The sequence below is a fragment of the Brachionichthys hirsutus genome, chromosome 8 (genome assembly GCF_040956055.1).
Source record: "Brachionichthys hirsutus isolate HB-005 chromosome 8, CSIRO-AGI_Bhir_v1, whole genome shotgun sequence".
NCBI classification, from domain to species: domain Eukaryota; kingdom Metazoa; phylum Chordata; class Actinopteri; order Lophiiformes; family Brachionichthyidae; genus Brachionichthys; species Brachionichthys hirsutus.
The window spans coordinates 3,452,936-3,475,996 of record NC_090904.1 but is presented as its reverse complement, the minus strand read 5'-3'; the positions used below and the strand labels follow the sequence as shown (position 1 = coordinate 3,475,996).

At 42.4% G+C, this 23,061-nt stretch overlaps 2 protein-coding genes across 2 annotated transcripts; one reads left to right on the top strand and one right to left on the bottom strand.

The window, feature by feature from the left end:
• Positions 1–1,969: 1,969 nt before the first annotated feature.
• Positions 1,970–16,810, bottom strand: ppp4r1l (protein phosphatase 4, regulatory subunit 1-like). The gene is made up of 21 exons (XM_068742210.1): positions 16,800–16,810; positions 16,119–16,240; positions 14,498–14,542; positions 13,930–14,059; positions 11,198–11,304; positions 10,848–10,990; positions 10,510–10,656; positions 10,284–10,391; positions 9,483–9,548; positions 8,972–9,130; positions 8,743–8,867; positions 7,700–8,178; positions 7,352–7,617; positions 7,151–7,237; positions 6,841–7,026; positions 5,239–5,400; positions 5,039–5,139; positions 4,757–4,877; positions 3,818–3,952; positions 3,138–3,279; positions 1,970–2,531 (listed from the first exon to the last, which is right to left on the bottom strand). The coding sequence occupies exons 2-21, from the start codon at positions 16,123–16,125 to the stop codon at positions 2,386–2,388; spliced, it is 2,862 nt and encodes a 953-aa protein (XP_068598311.1). The 5' UTR covers positions 16,126–16,240; positions 16,800–16,810; the 3' UTR covers positions 1,970–2,385.
• On the top strand, positions 16,614–22,868 carry rab22a (RAB22A, member RAS oncogene family). The gene is made up of 7 exons (XM_068742211.1): positions 16,614–16,687; positions 17,319–17,398; positions 18,150–18,231; positions 21,049–21,120; positions 21,514–21,620; positions 22,117–22,226; positions 22,771–22,868. Exons 1-7 carry the CDS (start codon positions 16,652–16,654, stop codon positions 22,866–22,868), a joined length of 585 nt encoding a protein of 194 aa, XP_068598312.1. The 5' UTR covers positions 16,614–16,651.
• Positions 22,869–23,061: the final 193 nt, after the last annotated feature.

Below are 23,061 nucleotides of genomic sequence, written 5' to 3'. Positions count from 1 at the left end.
CGACTAATTCCCTCTGTGTCAAAGCTGACTAAAGGTCAACAACTACACAAAATGAAAGCAAAAGATTTGTCATTTTAATTACAGAATACTAAAAATTACATTACATAAAACATCTTTTTTAAAAGAAACCGTTGAATAGTACAAAGGTTGCAAATTTTGTAAAGTTAGGATATAAAATCTTTGAACAGTGGTGCATAATTGAAAAGAAAAATAATTTTCATAAAATGTATATATTAACTGTTCTACTACATAAAAAAAAAAAATGAGATGGGCACAAGTTGCAGACAGACAGACGAGACGGACAGACACCGCCATTACCGCAGTGAGCTCTCCTCCCGAGGGAAGGAAGGGTTGATCGCACAGCACACACCACAATCAGCTCAAGTCTTCAAGTTAGGTCTACGTTCAAGAGCAAACGGGGGGGGGGGGGGGGTTACCATTTACAGCAGACGGAAAAACAACAAGCTCCAGTGGACCAAATAAAAAGTGACTTGGTGGCTGATCCCGACACACACACACACACACACACACACACACACACACACTGGCCTCGGCTCCGTTCACACTAACTATGTTCCACAGGTTTAAGCTGTACAAACGAGTTTTGAGTGACCTCATACTTAAAATCTTTCCACCGAGACGGAAATAATGCTCGGCCGTCTCAGTTTCGTAACAGCCATTCCTCTTATCCTGCTGGTCAGTCAGAGCCACTGGATGCTACCGGTCACATAGTTCATTATCAGGAGGTCACCTTAAGGAAATGGAATAGACTGTACACCAGGTGGGGGCGGGGGGCAGGGGGGGGCATGCATAGTCCAAGTACATGCTTGCTTTCGTACTCTTTCTACAATTTGTCACCCTGTCATTCACTGCGAGCCCTTGAGTTGTTGAATTCAAAAACCACAGAATGAATGAAAAGCAATCCCAGCAACGGTATTCAAACAAAACCGGATTGATCCGCGGATGTCCCTCTGCGTACGACGCGCTGGCCAGTCATGTCCGGAGGTATTTTTGTTAATCTGCCGTCGTGTGGGAGACGCGTTGCGTCACATTTTTGGCGAGCAAAGACGAGGGGAAGGGTTCTTTCAAACACGTCAAGGTCGGGGTTTTACTCCTACAAGTATAACAGTCTGCCTGGTCCTTCTGACAATGCCCCCCCCCCCCCCCCCCTTATTCCAGGAGAAATGGAAGTTTCAAAATCTGGCAAGTATTTATCAATATTATAGGTTAAAATGGTTAAAACAGTGCAATAAAAAAGAAGCAGATTTTAATTAAACAGGCTTCCCTTTGTATTTGATCACTTTTTGCAGTCTAGGTTAACCGTCTGAGGAGGCGACATGCGAAGCAGGTTAGTAACTTCCTATCACCTGAACGCTGAATTGTTTGTGCGATATATTCCATGACCTACTTCCTGATTGTCCTGTTGAGTTCCAATTAAGCTAACGGGGGCCAGTAGACGCACGCAGTGCGCATCACGGTCGGACGGAGTAACAGCTGATGCCGTAACGGCTACATTTTGAATGGTCCAAGTATATTTTGCGTTCATTTATTGTGGCTCAGAAGCTGGTTTTATTTAACGCAACGACTAATACTACGAGTACAGGAAAGCCAACCAACGTTAGCTGCTCAATGGTCAAAACCGAGAGTTGGGCCGAGTGGCGGAATCACCGTTCCTTCTGTGCAGCAGTAGTGGTTTCATTGGTCCCTGAAGACCAGGGAAGGTGGAAGGGTGGAACCCAGAGGACATGCCTGAGGAGACGGAGGCATTCAGAAGGAAACGAGGAGACAGACGCGAGCAGAGCTACATGGTTGCTCAGACCACTGGAAGGGTCCAGAAGCGAATAATGCTGTTAAGGTTCCGATGAGTCCCCTGAGTTAGTGCACAAAGTCAGGCAGACCTCGCTCCACTTGTTCCTTAAGAAACTCACAATAAGAAATTCAACAATTTAATATCAAACTTTTTACAAGCTTTGGAGAGAAGGAGCCCATTGTAGTTTTTACAAGTCCTTGATTGGGGGAGAATTGTGTCAGGGTTAGTGTGGAGGGGGGGTCAAGTTCAGGCGTAAATGCAGCAGCATCCACAAAGTGGTGCAAGCGAAACTCTGAGTCCTGCTCATTTGTGAAGATCTCTGAGAAGAATGCATCCTGCGTTGAGAATGCAACGTGCGCTACGTCGTGCCCGACCAGAGGCCGCGCTGCGTTGTTTGAGCGAGCTCCTAAGTTCATCACGGTTATCCCAACAACGGATACCATTCTTAAGTGGTCGTCTGTGCAGGTCTGTCCAGCAGGCGAGTGGTTGAGGATCTGGTCGGGTGCTGGTGTTACAGGTTACGCTGACTGCGTGCCACTCAGACAGACAGGTAGGTAAGACAGGCATGCTAAAGGCTAAATCAGGGGAGCCGTCTCCATCAAGCCTTTTTTGGGGTCCAGGCCGGCGAAGAAGCGGACGTCGCGGTCCTTATCGGACTGCAAAGCCATCACGGTCTCTTCCAGCTCATCAGAGTAGGCACAGCCGGGGTCCTTGAAGAACGCTGAAAACACGCGCAACACCGAACGGATTGTTCAAGGCAACAGTTACTGGTATGAAAAGGAAGACGCAAATATATCCAAAATAAATTCAGTCTGAGTAACAGTTTCTAAAAGCCTCAATATCCAACAGTTTCAGTAAATTATTTGACATTTTTCCAGCAACATCTTCGCATGTCTTTGCTGCTCCTCACGCGCTACTACTTTCTAAATTAAACAAGAATTTTAGCAAAGACAATTGTGAACCCCGAAAAAGAGAACTTTTTAAATGTAGAACAGACTTTACGAGCCACTGAAGGATGAGAAAAAAAAAACCCACACAATACTTTTTCAGGGGAAGTTTGGGTTGAGGGAAATTATCTTCCCATGCGTAATTTTGGAGGAAACATTCCAAGGTTTTTCAAATGACAAAAATTCCTGCACTTGAAACGGGGCTAATAGAGCGTTTTTGACCCGTTAGAAGAATTTACATCTTCAAGAAGAACCAATGAACATTTATTCATCAGTTAGGAAAGTTTAGGTCTCATCAAGGTATTTACTAGCAATAAAAACTTCACTGCCTTTTCCCCAAAAAAGCACAACATGAATCAGTTCATTGGTTTGCCCTTTACCTTTCTCCATGATGCTCTGCCGTACAGCCTTGGCCACCAGTACGCGGACATTGGCCACCGGGTCCGACGACAGGCTGAGCAGACTGGGCAGGAGGTGCTGGCTAAACTGGTCCATGGGCATGCAGTCCTCCTCCACCACAGCCTACAGTCGGAGACAGTCAGACAAAACACAAGGATGAAGAACTTCGAGGTAAACCGGTCAGAGTCCATTTAGGAATACTGCCCAGTAACAAGGAACATGTACTTTTGGTTATTACAGGGGAGTCGCCGACTTACAATGACAATGGGGCTCTGAGGGTTTTGTCATATGCCGACTCAGCCGTAAGTCGCCCCATGTTAAATTACGGTAAGTATATTACGCTGCGTCGCGATACGGAAAATATCGCAGTAGAAAGAGACATTTTCCTCTCGGTAGACATCGTGGGTGAGACTGCAGAAACTGTCGTACAGTCGATTTGTTCGCTCGCAAAAACACCTCGTAAGCAGAGAAAAAACAACAACAGACCAGTGTGGCCGTAAAATCGACGACCCCCTGTATTTATTTTAATCCAGACGTTGAAGGTGTGTGTTTAGATATAAAGGAGAATAAATAAAAACAGCTAGAAGAATAAAAAAAAGAGACAGTGAATCAGCTGATCATCAGAAAGCCGCACTGCACTGTGGAGATGAGAACTACTCACCTGGCAGATGAAGGCGAAGGCCTGCCGGCCGACCCACTTGGGGCAGTGGCAGAACCTGACAGTGAGCTCATTGATGAAGTTCAAGCCCAGATCATCAGACCCACATGTATATAGTTTTTGGAGGATCTCAACAATCTGAAAAGGAAGGCAGGAGTCAATGACACAATTCAAAGACGGGTTTTCAGTCTAAACCTGCAGCAAATCGCTCAGCAGTGTTGGAAGCAGTTACTTCATGACAATGCTCAGAAGTTGTTGGACCAACAAAGCTAACAGAATAAGAGAAAAATAAGGGAGATAAAACGTAAAGACAAAATAGAATCTTCATCAATATTTGCTGAAGTAATTAACTGTCCTTGTCTCCGCCTCTCCCTCTCTGTCATTGTCTCTCTCTCGCTTTCTCAACCCGACCGGTCCAGACAGATGGCCGCCCACTAAGAGTCATAGGTTCTGTTCAAGGTTTCTGCCTGTTCAAGGGACGTTTTCCTTGTGGAGGAACAAAACCCAGACTGAATTGCAGCAACGACAAAGAAAAGGTTATTTATTCATAACAAAAGGAAGCAATGGGAGGATCAGCTGATCTGCTGCTCTGGTGCCAGGGAGCTGAGGAAAGCGAAGAGAAGAGAGAATGGGCAGAAGAAGGGGAGGGGTTTATATAGACCGAACCCATAGCCTCATACAGGTAGCAGCCCATCAGTAATCTCTGGAACTCAGAGATGAATGGAAACAGCGATACTTTGGTATTAGAAAACACCTCCGTCGCCCAAGAGCTTGCTCTAGTGGGTCAAGTTGGGTTCTGTCTGTCCCCGCTACATCTGTAATGTGTCCTGAGATAACTTTCTCTTGTTATCAGGCGCTATACAAATAAAAAATGATTTGAATTTGAAATGACATTTGATTTCCTCCGCAAGAAAAAATATCACTAAACATTTTCAAACTCACCAGTTTGTACGAGATCCATCTGACCTCCGAGACCTTGTCAGAACAGAGTGTGAGAGCTATTTGTCTGAGGTAGTCGTACACATCGTAGTGGCTGTACAACTCTATGATCAAGATCAACTGCCTGGAGGGGGGAGGGGGGGGGGGGCAGAAAGGACGCTTAAGATCAGCTCTGACAGTCATGTAAGATTTCTTCCTTTTGTTACAGCAGCAGAAGTCCCCGATGAAGTCTGACAAAGCATCAAGGTGATTCTTTCCGGAACAGAAGCGTAACAGGAGACGTACTCTGCAAGCTCATATCTGAATCTCCAGTTGCGACTGTTGTCCGTCACCATGAACTCCTGCAGCTGGTACAGATATTCTCTCCTCTTGTCTGCATGCAGAAGCTGCAGCAAAATACACAAGAACCAGCGCATTTAAATCTAATACGACCCTTAAGGTTGTTCTTGCACTGGAATCAGATACGCATGCGTCTACGGCCTCACCTTGAGGAAGTCATAGAGGTGTTTGAGCACTCCTATTCGCACCTCGTCCAGGTCTTTGAGGAAACCGTTGAAGATGGGCACCAGGTCAGCTGCTGTCAACTGGTCTCCTAGGATAACCGCCAGCTCATGGATGGAGAAGGCCAGCGTACGCCGCACCTTCCACTGAGAGCATAAAGGTAGAAGAGAAAAGAGCGCTTCTTCATTTCACCCTGGTTTCTAAAATCGTCTCAAGTACAAACTTACAAGTTCTGAACAGTTTACGCTTTCAAAAAATCTGATTATGACAGGACTGCAGGGCAATCCGAACACTAAATAAATACTATTATCTACAACATAGACGTTAAAATAAGCACGGTGGCCCTTATAAGATCACCATAGCAACACAAATGGGATTAATTGATTGATTTGATTGATTAAAAATAAGAAATGCGAATTCCAACCCGTGGGATAACTGTGTGTATTTTAACATAATGACATGTACACTATGTTAATAAACATAGTTAATTGACTTTTATAACCTTATTTTTTTGAAGTGCTGTTTAACTACAAAACAAAAAAATGTCTGCTTGACATTTAATGTTTGTTAAATGTGCTGTACTTTCTCAGAACACGCCATTGGTGGCAGGGCTCGAAGGTTGGCAGATGAAACAACAACCAAACAGTGCTGCGTAGCTACCGAGTATAGCAATGAAGACTTTGCAACACATCGGCCAAAAGCCATTGATGCTTACATCGGCAATCATTTAGTGTCTTGGTAAGAATAATCCACCCTCATATCTCGGGCAGATGCAGGAAAATAATGAATTCAGAATGCGCCTCGGCAACGCGCAGTTTATCTGAACTCGTCCAGAGACTGGTACGAATGCAGTGCAGTGACATTCAGCGCTGTGGTGACGTCATGAGTAACAGCATGAACGAGTGTTGTCCTGTGAAATGACACAATGTTCCCCACGTCTTTGTCACATTTACACAACAAGTGTGATGGACAAGAAAACACTGATGACTGTTGCCCAGCGAGTAGCTAAAGAGGAGCCCAGCTACAGATGGCGTTTCACTGATTTAGGAGCCGACGAGAGGAAATGTCATTCAGTAAATCTGTTAAGCACTAGTTCGGGTTTTTGTTGTTAATTTATAAATCGCCACCAGAAAAACACAAAACATTAACAGACATCTAATCAAGAATATTATAAATTAGAAGTCAGATACAGAACAACATGCTCTGATTGGCTTTTTACTTTTTCCCAGGCTAGAAAATGCTTATTATTTTATATTTTATCAATAAAATAATGAAAATAATGGAAATTTAAACATACCGCAGAATCCCGTGATCTAGCAGATAAACGACTACATATGTTCGGCAAGAAAAGCCGAGATATATCGAGGGATGTCCATGTCCATGTCCATGTGAAAGCCAGAGCAGGCAGAACAAGCAGAGTGAACTCAGTCCACATTCCTCTTAAATCCCTTCTGGTGTGCTGGCCGTGAATTTGTGAAGTGAAATGTTACGAGTGTCCTGTGATGAGCTGGCGTCTCATCCAGAGTGTACCCCACTTTTCGCCCATAGGCTCCAAAGGAAGGCTCAAAAATGATTTTCCTGCCTACCTGCACGTCTGTCGCGAGGGTTTCGTACGTGTCCTTGAGGCAGTGCCAGTTCTGTCGCCCCAGAGTGAGCGCCACCCCCGGCAGGCTGAAGGCACAGTGTTTGGCTATCTCTGTGTCCACCGTCTGGGCCCGGGCTGGGTCTGTCATAGAGAGGTACTGATCCAACAGCTGCTGGGGGATGACATTCTGGAGACGATTGAAAAGGAACATCATTGTACAAGGAGAAGCTCGATTCATCTGATGAAAGTTCAGTTTGAGCCATTCATTGTCATTGATCTCTGATTAATACTTGCATGACGTTTTGACTGACCTGGATCTTCGGCATATCCTCCAGTAATAGGCTGTGAGCACAACCTTCCTTTGCCTCCTCCTCCAATCTCTCAATCAACTCAGACGCCTGAAGACAAATTCACATACACAACTAGTGAATAAGCTAAAGTCCATCCGATCGGTTCATCCACGTACCCTAAAGCAGCTGAAGCTACACAACCAGATCTGAATCATTTCCTACCAGAACAGGAGAACCAATGGGAGATTCTTCCCGGTACGGTTCTTCCTCCACAGGCTCCGTCTGCGTCTCTTCATCTCCTTGCTCCTGGATGGGATTCGACTCAAAGTCTGGAGGAGTTTCCACCGTTTGGTCCTCGGTTGTAGGACTCGCATCGGTTTCTGACTGAATCTCGACAGACTCGCTCTCAGGCTGCTCCTCGGGCTGGACTTCAGGCAGGCTGTCGAGCTGGGCCGCCTTCAAAGCTGCCGACAGAACCTGGACTTGAACTGGGGGTAAATTCACACACAACTTAATGCAAGTGGCCACAATCTATAGTTCGTCATGCATGTTGTGGTTTTGTAGGCCTACCTTGCACATCAGGGTCATCCAGGTGGGGCTGCAAACGGTCTAAGACCATCTGGATCTGCTCACTGGTTGCTTTGCTGGGGATGGACTTACAAGTATTGTCAGGTTGCTCCTCCTCCTCCACAGATGTCTGACAATTGAGTGTCTCCAGTTCCCCACTGATGTCTGGCAAAGGAGATCTCCAATAGTGGAAAGAATTAAAGTTCTCATCCGCGTGCTCCGATTCTTTTGTGTTCTTAGCGTTGTTGGTGTTTGTGGGGCTGGCTTTGCTACAAGAGACTGCTTGAGAGAAGCTGCTGAACGTCGCTCTGGGAGCAGCGATGTGGCTGTCATCAAAGTGCATTTCCTCCGTGTCAGCCGACAATGCGTGCTCCGGAGAGGGCGTGGCACGGCCGTCCTGATTTGGAGGCGTGTGAGTCACGGTTCTTCCTGTGTGGCAGCCGCTAATGTCCGAGCAGTTCAAAGAGTTGAGGGAGAGGTTGCTGAAATGTGGGAAAAAAAAGTAGAAGGATAAATAGGCGATGGAATAATCAGGATTTAAAAAAATTCAACACAAACAAGTACCAATACAGTGGAACATAATTCGTTCCGTAACACTGTTCGAAAACCGATTTGTTCAAAAGCCAAAGCTATATTTTCCATAAGGAATAATGGAAACTAGATTACCGGTAATCCGTTCCTACGCGCCAGACACAGACGCCATTTTCATATTAGCCAATCATTCCCTTCTTAAATCAACAGTTGTTCTCACTACTTTCCCCTTTTATTTTCTAGTAGTATTACTGCTGCCTTTCTTTGGATACAAGACTAAGAGCTAAAGCGGAAAAACACGCACGCGAAGCGCAAAAATGTGCACACAGCCTTTCTCCTAGGTCAGGTCGACTCAAGCTGAACTTAATGCACGTTGTTTTCTGTGCCTCTCGCAATAATCAGTCCAGCAGTGTTTGAACAAACTAATAAGAACCACATGATTTATCACAGTAAACCATCAGCTGTAAAATACACGCTTAGCTCTTCTAGTGTCGGTTAAAGTCAGGCATTCCTACTTGTCCAAAGTACACCTGGGAACTTCTAGTAGGGCACCATCCTCCCTGAAGTGAAAGCCTGCAGTGGAGGGATTGGCGAAGGTGGAGATGAACCGCCCTAGAGACTGAAAGGCAGCCTGACGCACCTAAAAGAGCGGGGTGAGGAGAATATACTATACGATACATCCACGGCTCTATAATCCTCACAGAACACAGGAAGATACAAATATATGACGAGTGAGCACCCTACCCAACGAGACTGGTCACTGATGAGGCTGATGAACAACGGGGACAAATTTGTGCGTCGCACTTCTGGAGAGGTGGAGTTGGAAACCATCATGAAGCACTCTGCACAGGCTTTCCTGATGCCCCACAGACTGTCCGAGCACAAGTCAAAGAACTTGGGCATCTGCATTAAAGACAGAACAATCAATGTAACTCCGTACGATGACGTTCAACAGCAGGAAGCAAGCAAGAAACTGGCCTAATAATGGAAAGCTAATGTACAGCAATATCACGACACTGCAATCAAACACGGCTGAGCCAAGTCTTCAGTATTAAAACTGTAATGTTTTATGTACTGATATATTACTTTTTACTTTTTTAGGGATTTTTAAATTGCACTTTGGGTATTTAAACGTGCTTTCTAAATAAATTTTAACCTTGACCTTCAGTCAGGAAATTCAAGACTAAATTTGAAGTTAGAAAAATATGGTTTTCTGTCAGAGAACAGTGAGTCTCAAACTAAATAAGTATCTCACCAGTAGTTTTTCTGTGGCCTCCTGACCCACAATTGAACAAAACTCTCCAAAATTGGCTGCACAGACCTGCAATAAACAATAAAAGAACACAATAAATAAAGACAAGGAAAGGTTTTGCCGCCACATAAATGTTGTTTCAAACCAATAGACAATGGGTCGTGTACACATGTACATGTACACTCCTTACATGTACCGTGTCTTAAACAACGGATATAATACTAAAAATATTATGGAAACGCTACACTAAACTATTTAACAGTAATAGATCAGATTTTAACTTGTTTCAGATTAATATAAAATGTAAACGTACATCTTTGGGATGTAGGTTGTAGCTACGACCTTACATTCAACTAAAGCATCTAATAATAATTCTTATTAATTAGTGCGTTTATCTTTTTGGACCTTGGGATAGAGCAGCAAATGAAAAAAGAATTAACAGAAGAACTTCAAAGTTTTATAGCAGAACAGAATTATACAAAATGCATAAAGTCTTACCGTCAAAAAGAGAATTTTACAATATCCCCCTGCCTTGGCTACTCCTTAGCACCCTGTGGCAGTAGCCACACAAAAGAATTAACATTCCTCACAGGAAACAAACAGTGCAGTATGGCCTAATGTGATGCACAAAACACAATTAGGGACGACTCGCAGTTTTATCAATTTATCCTGAGGGAACGCTCGGTCACAATTGTTCGTTCAGCTGTATGCAATCTGGCAGAAAGCATCCTGTACATGTATAAAAACAAAGAAAACTTAGCATTTAGACATTTGGTGGCAGTTAAACCATTAGGAAGCAATTACCTTGCGAACTTGAAAGAGTCTGGCATCGCTGCACAGGTCACAGTAGCGCGGCAGCAGCAGATGCTCCACCGTGTCTTTGCCCAACATGGTGACGACTTTACACATGATCTGTCTCACAACATATACAATAAGGACAATGTTATGAGGAAACTGTTTTGTGTCTTGCAAGATACTGGAACCTGACTAAACGTCTTACTTAAAAAAAAAAAAAAAGTTAGTTTCTTACAGCAACTGCCTCAATTTTGTAGTCATCATCACTGCTGGGTTCTGTGAGTTCAAGCAAAACAGGACAAACTTTGGTTTCCATATCAGCTTTAGAAATGAGGCCCTGCTCCAATAGAACGAGCAGCGCTGCCTGGCTCGTCTTCCGCACCTGGAAAAGGTGAGAGGATGTTCACAACCATAACGCGAGAGCTGAATTTGCTCAGTGAAGATATTTTTCTACAATTCTTATTTGGTAAAATAAGAAATCCTGAGAAAATAAAAGACTGCTTACTCTTCTTGAGCAGCAGTAATGGTTGTTTTTACTTGAGAAATCTGCTCGTTGGTGCATTGGAAGCCTACCTGGTTATTTGGATCAGTGAGATATCGCACTACAATGGGCACTAAGTATCTTGAGAAAGCAGCTGGGAAGTTGGGCCGACTCTCATGTAAGAACATGGCAATGTTGGGGACCTGCTCCATCAGCTCAGCTCGCACCGTGGGCTCTGAACACACAATGAAATGAAAACAAAGTGTTAAAACATTGTGTGCAATTTGGATCTGCAAGTGTTGGGTGCTTAAGTTAAGATAAATCCCTTAAAGATATTTATGGGATTGAAGGAAAGTATGATTTGAGTAAAGAGGAGTTTTTCCTCTTTAAAAAGTACAGAATTATCTTAAGACATGACAATTAAATAAAAAAAAGAATCTACCTCCATCTTCTGACATTCTGGCAACAGTCTCCATGACACTAATAAAATCATTCTCATTGTCGCTGAACTCTCGAAGCACATCAAGCAGGCCTCGAGCCACAATCTGTCTGGAAAGCAATGGAGTTTTAAGTTAGATGCGTGTCTTTACTGAACACAAATAATAATAAGCTTTATTTATATAGCACCTTTCAAGAAATAAAATTCACAAAGTGCTTTCACAGACATAAACAAAGGTACAGAATCACTTTAAACACTGACAGGGCTATCACCGATCCGTCTTTTATAACGACAAGAGGCCGTGGACCCTGTAAAGTCGAGCATGAAATGTCTGAAGGCAGAAACTACATTCATTTGTATCAGGAAAACTAAACAGGAATAATTGTTTACATACAACTAATCAAAACCCTTATTCTAATGGGTTCACAACACATTCAGGGGTTTTCAATATGTATTACCCAGAAAGTATCACAACATAAAAACGCACATCCTGATAAAACATACCAACCTAAATCTGTTTTCAGTTTGGAATATGACCAGTGTTACGTAATGCTTTATTCAGACAGACGCCACAAACTCATGACACGACAGTAATCCCTTTGGCATTCCTGCACTCGATTTAAGGCAGGTATGAGATTAGTAAATGCGCAGGAATGCAGACAGTCCTCCCAATGACAATGAAAAACACACGCCGAGAGAAGAATTGAGATCGCAGACGTTCATCTCGTGTCTACATTTTCTAGCGTGGGCTGCGTCACACAATTTAAGGACTTTTAAACATAATGTACTCATATGAAGCAGAGAACAACAAATAAAAACAACACATCTTTGTGTAACATTAAGCCATGAGACACACACACACACACACACACACACTACGGATAACTTGGGGTAGCCAATTCACCTAAATGGCATGTTTTTGGAGGTGGGAGGATGCAGGAGAAAATCCACACAGACAAAGGGAGAATATACAAATGCCGCACAGATAGGATTCAAACCTGGTACTTACATGCTGTGAGGCGACAGCGCTAACCACTAAACCACCGTGTCAGGGTTAAAAATGACCTGATATCGCACAAAAACTCGCTTTACAGTTACTTTTTAACTCTTTTAAAATGACATAAATCACATGAATATGTGGCTCAATCTTATCTACAAGAAGCGACAGCCATGTCATTTCCCAGATGTCCTTTACATTATAAATTCTTCCATAAATTGAAGCCCAAAGAGAAGGGATAATGTTTTTTCCACAAATCAACAGAAGGACGCTTCTATGAAGCAAACAATGGAGGTTTGCTGTAAACAAAAGGGCACACTGAAGACACAAGCAGTCATTGATGCTCTGGAAGCATCGGCACCAAAGAATAACGAATAATCGTCTGGCTTACGCTGATTCCACACATAAATGGGTTTACATTGATACGAGTATGTTCATGATAAATATCTCTGTCCACATGAAGATGTTAAAAAAAGGCAGTTGAAACGATGTGCAGAGGATGCCACAGCAGCAGACGGCGAGATTTTTCAGTGTGTAATTTGAGCCACAGAGCTTTTAAGACTGAAACAAGTTCAACTGTTCATCCTGCTTTTTTTTTTTTCTTTTTAATTAGAGGTTAAAAAGAAAAGAATATTCAAAAGTACAAAAGCAGATCTACAAAACATTTGACAACATTCTGCTTGTAGCAGATCTACAAGCTGGAGACATGCTGTGTGTGTGTGTGTGTGTGTGTGTGTGTGTGTATCTGCTATTTCAGTGATCAAACCAGGCTGGAAGTGGTCGAGTATGTTGTACCAGCTGTTGTGCTGTGATTTTGTTTACACCCTTCATAGAGAATTAGGCACGAGATGCCTTTGCTGGTCTGCAAACATGCATTAAGCGTGTGTTTGTACGCCTAACTGGTAGCCACAGTTGTTGCTGAAAAAATGTGGTGAATTACAGACACTGCCAGCTGCTTATGTGTGTGTGCATCTTCTTTTGAGTTGTCTATTCTTCAATGTGGGGGAGAAGCAGCTCACACAGAGACGCCAACGATGGCCTCGACATGCCAACGTTCTCTCACCATTCTTTAGCAATAAACACTTTGTTCTCCAAGTTGCCCCACCAACCAGATCTCTGGCTTTGGTTTCTGTACCGACTGTGGACTTTAGGATTATGCAGCAATACTGATCTCGATAGCGCATTCTGACGTCTCTCTTCCTCAGTGCGATGGAATAATAACAATTGTGTGTGAAGAGTCCACAAAGCAAACTTTGGATACATCTGCATTTGCATAGAATATCTCATGAACAGATGGTTACCATGTAAACAAAAGAGTTACCCACGTACACCATGACAACACAAGAAAGCCCCCCGACTGTGATATTGGTTCAAATGCTGTTCAAGAACCAAGGTTCCATTGTATATGAACAACTGCATTTTTAAAAGTCTCCATCAAAGAAGTGGTTTTTAAAAAGTATTCATTGCCAAGGGCCAAAAACCTCCGTTTACGTGGGCACAATAAGCATATCCAAACCGCTGTTTTCAAGAATACTCTCGCAGGTCAAGACTAAGCCTTAATTGAGATAAAACCATGTTTTCCACTCTACAGTACACACAACTGTTTTTGTATCATGCTATAAAGTTTTATCCTTAAAAGCCAAGAACATTTCCTGGGCAATCCTTTGTCTGATATTTTCCTGCTTTTGTGTTATTTATATGCAGAGTGTTAACAGCATAAATGTAGGGCTCCATTTACCTGTTGAAGACATTCTCACTGAAGGCGTACTTTTCTAGCCTCCCAAGAGGAGTTAGGTTGTCTTGTCCTGCGTCGAGGAAGGCTGTGATGCGGATGCCATCACACTCTGAGCCATAGTCATCAAATCCATCTGTGGGATGGAAATGAAATTCATTCTATAGATTAAATCCCTGGTACCGCCACTGTAATACCACAGGGATTACCTACAAAAAACATCTGAATGAAAAGTTACTCAATCTTAAGAGTGAATCGAATAATTCTGAATACAGCAGAAATGTTCAAGTATAAAACACACACTAGCTCTGCAGTTGGATGCAAATAATCCTTCAACGTCCTATCACACATAACAGGGTGTGTGTGTTTGTCTGTAGAGCAGCTAATAATAGCATAGCGTAAAACCCTGAAATACTTTTGAGAGCATTGAATTTCACGTGTGAATAAGGTTGTCCTTAAAGATTACACTTATTATACCTTCACTGATGAAATAATGGTATCCACATAGAATATATTCAAGAAATGATTCCAAGTGTTTGTTTATTGTGGTTCTGTTAACAAATAGTGTACTCACAGTCATCCACATCATCATGGCCATCTTCAAAGTATAAAGATAGACCTGTAAAGAGAAGGAAATACTGGATCGCAAAGATATCAACAACACACTGTACCACACAATCCACCACTCCCTAAACAAAAATGTTTGGCAGGTACACATGATAAAAATATTAAGGAAATAAGATCTTAGTAAGTCTGAGAATATATTACCATTGCTTCTCTGAACTATTACTCTGTAAAACTGAGAATTGGCTCCTCTATGAGGCAAGATAACAATTGAACATTTCAGCAGATTCAGATACCTCAGGTTCCTCTCAGAAAGGCGCCAGGCTTTTTAAAATGAATTTACGTGTACTGTACACACTTTTAAATCCTCTGTCAATGATCTACTGGGACTGGTTTTGTTTGTTTGTCTGACTGTTGGGATGCTCTTGCAAAAAATAATGGATGAATTTGAACAAAAGTGTCAGCAGAAATAAGGAATCGGTTCGAAACATCACTAATAAAAATGTAATCAATTTCTGAATTTAGCGTGCAGGTACATTTCTAGACAGACACTTCACTCATCACCTGATTCCATTCACTCAGATGCAATTTATAATGTTTTGTACATTAAAAAATAACCTTATTTCAGGCTATTTTTGTCACAATGTCACCTTGAACACGCATTCATGCTCTAAACATCAACAATGGAAGTGTCCTGTTAATATTGTTCATGTTATATATCTGAGTTGAATAAGGTCATCTCTGATTTAATAAAGCTACTTTTTCTTGTTTTCCTACACTATGTATCTATACTAGGCTTTGTTTTACCTTAGCTTTCAGTTTCATGGCTAAAGATCAAGAGAGAATTTGTTATCTACATTCAACTAGTTATCTCAATGCAACATGATCCACACAACAAGGGGATTTTCTATTGATTTATGTTTCAATAACGACCGAGTCCTAGACGTAGAACAATAATTCAAAACAGGATTGTCAAAAGAAGAGCTGCCAGAGAGAGATCCCACACAGAGAAGCATGTGGTGATACCAATGTTTACACCTGGGCAAGCAAAGGATATGTTCCTAACCCCAACATAAAAACACAACAGATAACTTTAGTGTGTTGCTTAATGCGGAAAGGAAATATCTGGACAACGCTTGAAATAACGCATGCAAAAGCACGTTAGTAAAGAACAACGCCTCCCTTTTGCAGTGGTATACAGAAGGATTTGGTCAGCTTATGGCTGAAAATGAGTTTAGCAACTAGGCTAACATTAGCTAGGTCAACTCGCTAGCCTGTTATAACAACACCTCGATAATAAACAAGGCTGCAAATATAAGATGATGTTTAACTGTAGAAGCGGTGGGGCCATGAAGAAAAAAACATTCAGAGCTGTACTTTGAAAAACATATTGGCTCAAAGTCACATATTTCATCAACAAGCTAACTGGCTAGTAATGCTAAGTTTGCTAACGCGGCTTGCGCTTGACTTGACTTGCTTTAGCTGCTACTTCTTCTACGATTATAAAAAAATACAGCGAAGTCTAAGACGCTAGATTATTAATGCGAAGTCTGGTGTCCAAAATAAAACAATATCAGAACAAATACAGAGTTACAGTATTGAAGAACCCACTGTCTAAAAAGTGCTTTTACCTGCCATCTTGAGTATCGGCTCTGCGGGCTGCCGTCGTCCCGTGTGGGCTGTCACCAACGCACGGCTGTCACTCAAAACAGCAACGCACTTCCTGAAAGAACTTCCTGGTGCTGCTGTTCGCCTGTGAATTGTACAATAACAACGAGCTCGGACCGACAACTGTTCCTCATTGAGAGCACAAACTGGAAATAAAAGAGCACAAACGCAGCCCGTGGGCTTTGTGCACTTCAAACAAAAAGAACCCAGATAGTCACGTGACCGCGCTCGTAGTTCAAGATGGAGACCGAATAGTTCGGCGTCTTCCCAGTTAGCTAGCTAGCTAGCTGTTTACAACAGTGACACTATGCAACCACGGCGGATTAACAGAGAGATTTACAGCCATACTTGAGATGTTAACTTGGCTGCTTGCGATCACGATGAAATTAAACCGCTAATAAACGCAAACGGAGCATTCGAGACGAGAGAGGCTGCCGGGGGAGAAAACTGCCCAATGGTGGTTGCCATCAACTCATTTTAAAAGAGAGGAATCGATATGGCGCTGAGAGAATTAAAAGTTTGTCTCTTAGGGGTAAGTTGACATAAACTGTATTTAACTCGTATGCTTATTGTCCCGCTGGGCCTGTTGGCATCGTACTGTACGTTCACACGGCTGCGCCGCACCGACGGGCGACTCTGTTTACCTCCATTTAATGCGTTGATATCGCAGATCGCGTCAGTGATGATGCGCGCATGTCACTGTCAGACACAGTTACTGCCTGTTTGTTTTTACCGGCGCGTTATTAGCTTCCTGCCAGTCACCGGGACATTCACGCACGTTCACATGCTGATGCATCATCGGTGGTGTTTGTTGTCGCTCCTAACGCCCGTCACCACCTGCTAATGGAGACGAGAGTCGCTGATCATCAGTAATCTTTCTAATCCTTTTTGAAGTTAACCCTTGTGCACTCCTCGGGGCACTTTCTTTTCTTGAGTTCAATGTTGCAGCTTGTGGCACGATTTTCTTTTGCAAGAACTTCTCTTTTTATGTTATTTATAATCCCCTGATTCATTTTTGCACCCTTTTGGACACCTTGTAAAAAAATGTACACGTACAGAAATCTGCTACTGAATTATCAATATTGTTTCAATCAAGCAACACCTTGCTTAATTGATCCATATATATCCATGACTCTAATCTAATTCTTATTTTGTCTCTGCAGGAGACGGGTGTCGGGAAGTCGAGTATTGTTTGGAGATTTGTGGAGGACAGCTTTGACCCAAACATCAATCCAACAATTGGGTAGGTTTGAGCTGCTGTCTACACTTTCAGCTACATCCAACTTCACAAATGGAAACAGTTGTTCCATGACATTATTTCACAATAAATTAGACAATTCTAAAACCTTGCTTTGAAGCTCGTGTCAGGCATCTGTCATCACTTTTGACGTATTGTCAGTTTGATCCGTCAGTAAATGCATGTATGCAATTTGCATGCTCTCTGTGTGGTTCTCCGGTTTCCTCCAGAAACATGCACTGACTATGATGAGTGCGACTGGTTGTCTCTCTATGCTGCCCTGGGACCGATGTTTATGGAATTGTGTCACAGTTATGTAGGGTGGGGGTCTCTATCTCGCCACCAAATTTCATCTGGATCGGATCCAGAATGGAGTCAGGAAGAATATAACGTTTTAACATTGAAAACCCCATTTACAGATTCAAAAATCAGTTAAAAATACACATCAACTCTGAATCACTTTTACTTTTCATGGTTGGTGTACCAAGAACAGTTTAAAACCTTTTGGTGATGACCTCACCATGTGGACGGTGTAAATCTAATTAGGAGGGGAATAAGCTGCTCGGCAGAGGTCTGCGCTATCTGAGTGCTTTTCTATTTTTTATTTTTTTTTAGACCTTCTGATGATCAAACATGAAGTGTGAGTGTGGTTTTCCTCACATTCTTAGACTCTTAAAATTTAGTTGAAATTTCCACAACAGAATAAATGTTTTAATATGATTCAGCATATCAACCGTGGATCCTTTTTCATCACCAGGGCATCCTTCATGACCAAGACAGTGCAATACCAAAACGAGCTGCACAAGTTCCTGATCTGGGACACAGCAGGACAGGAACGGGTTGGTAACATTTATATTTCATATGTTACACAACAGTCCGATTTTATTATGTTCGCATAATGATAAAGTATCTTGAATCTTAAATCTGAATCTTGAATCTTGATGGGTAGTAAACTTGATGTGTGGCTTTGTTTCCGCCAAACCACAACCGCACACAGTTTTGGTACTATGAGTAAATATTTTCTTGCGCTCAATCACAAAAGTTTTTATTCCACTCCTGGTTTTGGAGGAAGTGAGAGAGCTCATGTGGCGACACTCCCTGAATCAGCCTCGGGGAAGGTGAATATTGTAGTTACTCTTTACCGCCGATAGAGGGCAGTCTTTACCTTTTGTTGAGGCAGACTTCTCTTGTTTCGGGAGTCCCCCCCCCCCCCCTTTTCCAAGTTTAAATGATGATGGTATAATTTTGTATTTACTGCACAAATATTTAAAATGAAGATAATTACAGATGCTATATGAAAGGAGAAAGAAATAAAGCTTTATTTATGTCATTGTTGCACTGCAAGCACCCTATTTACCCCTTGAGACTGTTGTAGCACAAGGAACTACTTTCTCCGCTTGCTCGCCGCTAGCATCTAGCATATCTTTAGCGTTCCACTGCACTTCGCTCATTCCGTATGACCATCTCTTTTGTAATCCCTGCTGCACTCCTCAGAGATGTTAGATTTTCACGATGTTTGTTTTTTGTTCTCTTGAGGTGTCATGATTTTCGCCGCCTGTATTGGGACAATAGCCCATAGGCACCTGCTGTTACTGTGTCCTGAAGAAAGTCACTGTAACCCCATGACCCCCCCCCCCCTTTCCCCATTTGTTAATTTTGTTCTGTATTCTTGGCAGCAGTCTCGCTATTATTATTCTCTTGTCTTCCATTCTATTTTGTCGCCCATTTCATGTCACAAAAATCCTTGGTTTCACTCCCATGTGGCCAAAAAGTGGCAACATTCCTTTTATAGGTATTAAATGCATCTGTGTTTTCATCCAAAGCAGACGGAGAGAAGGAGAGCCCAGCTGTCAGCCTCCCAATCAGAACCTCCCGATTTGACTGTTAATTCTCAAAATAAGTGAGAGGAATCTCGCGTCCTCGTTGAATAGGAAGGTTCCTTTCATTGTATACACAGCTTGCGGTTTCTCCAATTAATCTGCACTTGCCTGGGCATCACCAGAGCTGTTTTTTTTTTTTTTAACTGCGGTGTGGCCAGACATCTGGCCTTGTTCTGATTATTCTGTGGGTTACGGCACGGATAGACCACACAGGACTGGTAGTGGTGCGGACCAACACCAGCCAATGAAACAGACAGTGCCTCTGCCAAACATCCCGAGTTGGATTCCTGTTGGCAGACTAAAGGGCCAGTAACAACTGTAATTATGTGGAATGTGTGCTTTCCTGAGGTAGCGGTGTCACTCCAAGACAGATAGTTTATTCCACGGTGTTGTAAAGGGGAAAATAAAATTGGCGGGAAGGCAGGTCAGTTCCAAATGAAATACTTTTTTTTAGACATGGGTTACTTCTTTTATATACTGGATTCATATGTGACACATTGTTTTTTTTATTTTTTGTTAAGGTTAATGGAAAAATAAGGGCTTGCAAAGCTGTTCTAATTAAAAGTGAAGGGGACACGAACCAAGCTTCATGAAAAGTATCCAATGATTGTCAGGAAAATGTGAAACACATGGTGAGACAAAAGTTAGCTGATCACCAAAATGTCATCCTCTTAACACGATGGATTCACTGTGGGTTCCACATTTCCAGGAAGTCTGTCCAATAGCCGCTGATATATTTCAGTCATGCCACTCCACATTGCTATAAACAATATATTTTTAAAAATGTAATGACTTGCAGGCTACCGGTAATTGTTGGAGCCGGATTTCAATGAGCTTTAGAAATTATTGTACCAGGGAAAAAAATGCCGAAACCTGGTAAAACTGAAGGACCGCCAGCCTCTCGGACTGCTATGGGTTTAGAAAACGCACACATTGCTTTGATTATATATGGCTCGGGACCTATTACCTATTGGCTTGAGATCAAACGCACAATCTGCCATAAATATGAAAACTCTTAAAAGCTTTTGACACATTTCTGCTCATCTTTCTCCTGATGGCTACCACATGTGTGAGGTCTTTGTGGAAAAACGTGCCCTTTAAATGAAGCCACTTGGCTGAGTGGGCCTTTTGGTCTAGTCAAAGTGTGTGTGTGTGTGTGTGTGTGCTTTCTTTCTTTCCTTTTGTGCTCGCTTTTTATTCTCTGTTTTGTGTCTGTTACACTCAACATTATTGAGCCTAATAAATCTCCACAGTCTGTGCCTTTTGTAGAGGATAAAAAGTCACACTCCAAGGAAAGCCTAGAAGACTTCATTTGTCTCTGCTGGTAGTGAAAGTAAACATTCACACATTTATCCCCTATTCTAATCCAAACATGAGGGATAGGAAGGAAAGTTAAGGATAGGTCGTCCCCGTAGCAGAGCTTTAAAATACTTTACTCTGATCAAAAGCTTTCATTTTACACAGAGTCATAGTCATAGGGTTGTTTTGAAGATGTTTTTTTTTTAAGCCTTTGTTTTTGATAGGATGACTTGACGAGGTGACAGGAAATGTGAGCAGGATCAAGGGGGAACCGTGGGCCCTCGAGCGAAATCAAAGCCATGGTGACCACTAGGGGGCTTCCTAGGCACCTGGCAGGTTGAATTAATGATGCCAGTATATCATAGAATCTAGTTTGGGTTGAGATGAAGGCTGTTCCAGGGGCTTCAGACATGCAGGCCTCTTTGTTGTCAAACATTTTCCTGCACTCATTATTGCTTGCTTTCTGTCTTTCCACAGTTCCGTGCTCTAGCGCCGATGTACTACAGAGGCTCGGCCGCAGCCATCATTGTTTATGACATCACCAAAGAGGTATTATTGAGGAGTATGTCAACTGCTAATCCACTAAGAACTTATTGTATAATTAATTTTTTTTCCCCCATGTCCCTTTTATATTTCCATTTCATAAATGTAATATTTCAATTATTTTAAGAAACTTGGAACGAGGCTGTCATGTCTGGATGGTAAATGCAACTTTAAGCCGGCAGCCATTACCGGCCACCTGTTTATATCTGGATGTAATAAAATCTGCCTGCCTGCTGCAGGTTTGTGTTTACCGTAAAAGACACCAGTCAACTCTACTCTAAAACAAAGAAGCACATTTCATCAAATGTCAAGCCAATCCTTGAAGCTTTCAGGGGAGATGCTCTGATGATACTTGTCTATTACTGGTTCATTCACTGAAGCGTTTACCTGTATTTTCAGGAATCTTTCCAAACTCTGAAGAACTGGGTGAAGGAGCTGCGCCAGCACGGCCCTCCTAATATAGTCGTGGCCATCGCTGGAAACAAATGTGACCTGTCAGATGCCAGGTGAACCTCTAGTTCAGATCATACAGCAGTGCTTGAGTGGCAGTATGTGATGATCTGAATTTAGAGAACATTAAATGATGTGTTTCTGGTTTGGATGGAACTTAATCTTGTATAAAAATAAGACATTTTAAGCATCGTAATAATATATTTGCCTTTAAAATGCAATGCAATGGTGTGGAATTTTGGTTCTCACGCTGATTAGTGTTGCGTGTCTGTTTGTAGAATATAAAGCAGTTATACTGTCGCATCTCTGGCTATTTGTCATTCAACTTTATCATTATTTAAGTCCTCTAAATTGGTTAAGTTTAGGTTAGCGTGTTAAACGCTCAGACACATACAGTGCATGCGTTTGGTTGTCTGTGAAACTGGGAAATCCTTTATATACAAGCTGCAGGAATCCATTTGGGAACTGATGGTTATCAGTTAATGCCTGAAATCAGAGAATCTATTTGCATGTTGTAGCATGATCATTTAACATGCCTCTTATGTTTATAAGGGAAGTGCCAGAGAAGGATGCCAAGGACTACGCTGACTCCATCCACGCCATCTTCACTGAAACCAGTGCCAAGAATGCCATTAACATCAACGAGGTGTTTATAGAGATAAGTGAGTGCGCTTCTCTAGCATTTACCGCCCCTGGCCCGGAAATCTCCAGGTGCCGATAAACTGGGACAAACTGAGATAATTGTGTTGCCTCCCTTTGTGTTTTAAAGCACATCGATTATATTTAAAACCAAACATTTCAAAACACAAAACACACATTTGAAGAGATAAGGGGTTGTTGTTTGTGGTCACTGAAAAAAAAGAAGAGAGAGACTTTATTTCGAGTTTGCAAAAAGAAGGAAACAAAATAAAGCCACTTTTTGTTTTGCTTGTGTGGGGCAACAGTAAACATCAACAGCACACTTTGAAAAATAGTTTTTAAAATATCTTGAAGACTGACTTTCATAATCTTTCAGTTTAACCCTCGCTCAATTCAATCAGTGTGTTGCAGGGAACTTGGGCACAGCAGTGAGATGACTAGATCGCTAGAATACAAAACAATGCAGTATGATCACACAGTAAGAACGTGCATGGGTGGTTTGTGGGGGTTTGAGGGCGAGCATGCAGCCTTAACATTGGGAATCTTTATGTGTGTGTTTCTCATTAGGTAACCGCATCCCTGTTGCTGATGCAGCAGGAGCAACTTCAGGGAAAGGTTTCAAACTGGGACGGCGTGCGTCAGAGTCACGCAGGACCTGCTGCTGATGATTTCAGTAACTTACCCCTCATAATCGGAGCTTTTGCTGATGCTCTGTGTCACCACCTTCTTCAGCTTACAGCCGCCTCACGCTCTTCATTCACCGACACAAGGGTGGTGCAGCATTGACAAATTGATGGCCATAGTAAATGCATTTTTCCAGCACTCAACAGCAGCGAATCATAAATTATATGTCTGAAA

Bases quoted from the DNA above. Each gene is read 5' to 3' on its own strand.
- rab22a (XM_068742211.1), top strand. From the start codon at position 16,652: ATGGCGCTGAGAGAATTAAAAGTTTGTCTCTTAGGG. The intron at 16,688-17,318 runs GTAAGTTGACAT...TTGTCTCTGCAG, and splicing joins TAAAAGTTTGTCTCTTAGGG to GAGACGGGTGTCGGGAAGTC. The intron at 17,399-18,149 runs GTAGGTTTGAGC...TTTCATCACCAG, and splicing joins AACATCAATCCAACAATTGG to GGCATCCTTCATGACCAAGA.
- ppp4r1l (XM_068742210.1), bottom strand. The intron at 8,179-8,742 runs GTAGGAATGCCT...CCCACATTTCAG, and splicing joins CCCAGGTGTACTTTGGACAA to CAACCTCTCCCTCAACTCTT. The intron at 3,280-3,817 runs GTGAGTAGTTCT...CTCCGACTGTAG, and splicing joins CCTTCGCCTTCATCTGCCAG to GCTGTGGTGGAGGAGGACTG.